The sequence below is a fragment of the Hordeum vulgare genome, chromosome 7H, assembly GCF_904849725.1.
Source record: "Hordeum vulgare subsp. vulgare chromosome 7H, MorexV3_pseudomolecules_assembly, whole genome shotgun sequence".
Lineage (NCBI taxonomy): Eukaryota > Viridiplantae > Streptophyta > Magnoliopsida > Poales > Poaceae > Hordeum > Hordeum vulgare.
The window spans coordinates 191,778,146-191,782,602 of record NC_058524.1 but is presented as its reverse complement, the minus strand read 5'-3'; the positions used below and the strand labels follow the sequence as shown (position 1 = coordinate 191,782,602).

General features: G+C 48.1%; 1 protein-coding gene across 1 annotated transcript; it reads left to right on the top strand.

Annotated features, from left to right (window-relative positions):
* Positions 1-497: 497 nt before the first annotated feature.
* LOC123408963 (flocculation protein FLO11-like) lies at positions 498-3,130 on the top strand. The gene is made up of 3 exons (XM_045101981.1): positions 498-1,689; positions 1,785-1,907; positions 2,833-3,130. The coding sequence occupies exons 1-3, from the start codon at positions 592-594 to the stop codon at positions 2,980-2,982; spliced, it is 1,371 nt and encodes a 456-aa protein (XP_044957916.1). The 5' UTR covers positions 498-591; the 3' UTR covers positions 2,983-3,130.
* Positions 3,131-4,457: the final 1,327 nt, after the last annotated feature.

Genomic DNA, 4,457 nt, shown 5'->3' with positions numbered 1-4,457 from the left:
TAAAATTTTTGTACTACATCCGTATCATAATATATGACGTTTTAGCTGATCATTTGAGCTGCTAAAATGTCATGTATTATGATACAGAGGTAATAGAATATAGTACAAAGGATTTCATAAAAACGGATTATATAAAACTCATTCCTAGAAATCAAACTATCAATATAAAAAAAATCTAGGATTGCAATCCTTCGAAATTCCTATGAAACTTCTTTAAATAAAAAAAAACGTAAGCACGGGTCTTGCTAAAGCTTTCTTTAGGAACGCCATTTGCTACCAATTAATCGGCCGTGCCTTGTTGAACTCCCTCCCCCCAACCCTTCTGACAGCTCTCTCTTCTGTAAGCGAAAGCCGACGCATTCTTTAAAAATCGAAAAATAACGCTAATAAAAAAGTGATAATGGACAAAGTGACCAAAACAGATCAAAAAAAAAAAAAAAATCCCTAGCCAAAGCCAGTGCTGATCAGTTATAAATCTGGAAAGGACGACGCCGAAGTAACCAACCAACCAACCACTTCCTCCCGAGACCAACCTCCACCACCACCGCCGCGACGCAAGAACCGAAGAACTTGGGAGCGCCGACGACGGAGATGATGGCGGCCGACCTCCACCGCAACTTCTTCCTCGCGCCGTCGCCGCACCACCTCGCCGAGCTCCGCATCGATCATCAGCACTCGGCGGTCACCTTTTCCGCGCCAGGCGGCGCTGCCGGGCCCGGGGGACGCAAGCGCCGCTGCCTCCTCCCGCCCGTTTCGCCGCGCAAGAAGTTGCTGGTTGAGCTCCACCCCTTCGACTCCTCGCCCTCCCCCTCCCAGCCGCCTTCGCCGCGCCTCTCCCAGAACACGGCGCCGCCTTTGCTGTCGCGCACGGGGTCCCCCGCAGGTGACTTCTCGTTCCCGTCGGTGCGTCCGTGTATTGGCGGTAGCGGCGGCGGCGGCGGTGGGGGCAACATATTCGCGTTCTTGGAGAGCACGCCCGGGACGCCATCTCCTACGGGCTCCGGTGTGAGCGCCCTATCGTTCTTGGCTCCACCGGGACCGGGGCAGCCGACCACGCCCACGGGCTCAGGCTGCACCTTAAGCGGCGGGCTCACCTTCATGGATTCGCCACAGAAGCCTACGGCGGGCCCCACTGCCAACGGCGGATTCATGTTCACGGCTTCGCCGGAGCAGCCGCTCACGCCAGCGAGTTCTTCTGCCGGCGGCGGCCTCGCGTCCTTGTCTACCGAGCCGTCCCTGTCACCCAGGGGATACCACGGCGGGCGCGCCGTGGCGTCCTTCCCTTCCCCGAAGCACGCGCGCACGGGCTCCACCGATAGCGGTGGCTTGGCGTTCTTGCCTTCGCCGGGGCCGTCGCCGCCGTCCATCGGGCACGCAAGTTCTCCGACATCCCCTTTGTTTGTCTTCTCGGCATCGAAGACTTCGGCGCCGCTAGTGCGCGGCAGGAAGAAAAGGCCGCGGCGACAACATGGCATCGTGAGCACGCTCTGCGGGAGCCTGCGGCAGTGGGACGTGCCGCAGCAGGCCATTGGACCACCGCAGAAGGTTGTCAAGACGTACGCCTTGGTCACCGCCGGCGAGACCTCCCGCTCCTCCATCCGGTCCGGGTCATCGACCAGGCCGTGCTGCACATTCTTCACCTCGCCGGTGAAGGCCACCCCCGCAAACTGCGAGACCTCCCGCAACGAGGTACGCTGATTCACCACTCCTGTTCTTCTGCATTTGCAATTCTTGATTCCTTTGGCCGGTTGCCTCTGAATCTGATTTGCCGATTGGTGCCGCAGGAGGCCAGGAAGGCCTCCACCTCCACCAGTGAGGCATCCAGCTCGACTTCGCCATGCGGGTCGCGCTCCACGTTCGTCCCATCGCCGGCGAAGCATTTGTCAGCTGGGAAGGCGAGCAAGCAGGTAATGCCTTACGATTTCTGTTGTTCATTTTTCCATTCCATTTCCTGATCAGCGTTCGAGCCACAACTTCAGGATGCTGTTATCGGAAGCTTATTTTGTCTTCTTTGTAGCTTGTACTGAACTACTCCATTATTGTGAGTACGCCATTAGTGCTTGAACATTTTTGTCAGTGAATTGAAATTGATTATTTCTGAGATTCTTGATCGACCGAGTAGATACTTCTAGAGACAAACTGACTCTTGTCTGAAACTTATGATCTCTCCAGTGTATTTACAGTGTTGGTAGCATGTGCACTTCACATTTATATTAGTAGAAGAACTGCTCATATTATTACACTCTCCAGTTCACCACGTTTGAACATTTTGATCAGTGTATCCTGATTATTTCTTAGCTTTGTGATCGATCATCCTGCAGTATAGAAGCCAAGCATACTTTTATCTGAAGCTTATTAATTATCTTATCGTTGTAATTAGCATGCTGATGATTGTACTCCAGTTCTCCGGGCTTGAACATTTTGGTCAGTGTAACCTGATCATTTCTTAGCTTCTTCATAATTGATTAGACCCTAAGATACTTTTCGAGACAGACATACTGTTATCTGAAGCTTATGGTCTCATGTGTGTAACATTTTGATCATTATACTCTGCATCCTTGACATACTTGAACCTGATCATTTCTTTGCTTAGCGATCGATCGAGCAGACACACTTAACATACCGCTATCTGAATTTTATTATCTCTGTGTGAATAAGTTTTAATCCTGTTCCCAATATTTCTTTGTTCCTGGATCAGTTTAGTTAGATGTCTGCAGAACATTGCATGTGTACCCTACAGTTTACACAGTTTCCTTAGTTTCTTTGGGTTTCCTACTTTCATTTTTGGTATAATATATTTCCTGATGAAATCTTTATCTCTGCACTGCACAGCATTTGGAGGTGGAAGCATCCAGCGTTGCTGGAGAGAGTCCCACTCCCACACCAGCCGCGCCAGCAGCCTGCACCGGCGCCGAAGTGGTGGTGCGCGTGACCTGCGCTTGTGGTGTCCACAAGGAGTTCTGCTTTGACCACTGCCACTGAAATAATCCTGAGAGTCTGTTTTTGCTTTATCGACGGATCGGATTGCTCTGTACTGGTATAGTCTTTGACCACTACGTTATTTTGCTCAAGAAAGTGATACTGGTAGAGTGAAATTCATCATAGTAATGAAGTTGTCAGTTGTATGCAATTTCGTCATCGAACTCTGGAAACGCTAAATGTGGGTAGATAAAAGTTGAAGTGCCCACGCCCGGTTTGACCATGTTTTCGATGGAGACGTATTATGCTGACCCAGTGTGACTTCACCATGTTTGGCCACCCAGTTGGCCAGAGAGCGTCCACATCGGTGACTGTGAGATTTCTCGGATGGTTTTCTGCAAAATCTCCGGCCACCAATACGGGCTCCTTCCCTTTTTTTTTGAGAAACTATAAGAGCACGTACAATAAAATGATTAAGGCGGATTGTAAGAGCAAATTCAACCGGACGATCCAAACGAACACCTGGTTTGTTTGGTTTTTTTCGTTCGGATTCACATGTTCATTTCGGTTTTTATTTGGGTCGGCGTGTCCCCAACATGCCGAGGCTATTTTTTGATCGTTTTGTCACACATATATAAAATTTGACCGTAGATAGTTCAATAAAATTATAAATATTACATAGGCCGAAAACCACATACAAATATCTCATACTCCCTCCGTTCCTAAATATAAGTTTTTTTAGAGATTTTACTAAAGAGCTACACACAAAGCAAAATGAATGAATCTATGCTCTAAAGTATGTCTATATACATCCACATGTAGTCCCTCTAGTAAAACCTCTTAAAAGACTTATATTTAGGAACGGAGGAAGTAGTTTACGAACCAAATAAATATTAAATTGTCTCAAATACATTTAAAATAAAAGGTGGTTGATACATCTATTGGTTGTCAACATGAACTCACATATGCTCAACCAAATCATTTTACAGTTGCATGTGAGTTTTTCAATGACACATCTCATGATGCAACTCAGTAAACTGTACAAACATTACCGTTCCTCCATGCTCACGCACGACATTGTCATCCTAAAACTGAAACCCTTGATCCTAGAGACGTTCTGAACGCTCATCCTCTACGATCATGTTGTGCATGATCACACAAGGAGTCATCACCTTTCAAAACTTCTGGGTGCTCCAAGTTCTTGCAGGATATCGAACAATGCCGAGTCGAGATTGCAGAACATCAAAGGCACACTCAACATCTTTCCTAGCACTCTCTTGCTCTTAGGCAAATCTCTTTCTCTTCTCTCCTACACGGCTGGGGATTGTCTTGACAAGAGTAGTCCACTGTGGATAGATACCGTCAACTAGATAGTATTCATTATTGTAGTGCTGACCATTGATCTCAATGTTGACCTCCGGGCAAGGGCCTTCCTCCATCCTAGCAAACACTCGCGAGCGCTGAAACACATTGACATCGTTGTGAGATCCGGCCATGTCGAAGAAAGAGTGCCAAATCGAGAGATCATGTGAAGCAAC

What these genes read in the sequence shown, in the direction of transcription:
- LOC123408963 (XM_045101981.1), top strand. Translation starts at nt 592, where the DNA reads ATGATGGCGGCCGACCTCCACCGCAACTTCTTCCTCGCGCCGTCGCCG. An exon ending in GCGAGACCTCCCGCAACGAG is followed by an intron (nt 1,690 to 1,784) that starts GTACGCTGATTC and finishes TTGGTGCCGCAG; the next exon opens with GAGGCCAGGAAGGCCTCCAC. An exon ending in CTGGGAAGGCGAGCAAGCAG is followed by an intron (nt 1,908 to 2,832) that starts GTAATGCCTTAC and finishes TGCACTGCACAG; the next exon opens with CATTTGGAGGTGGAAGCATC.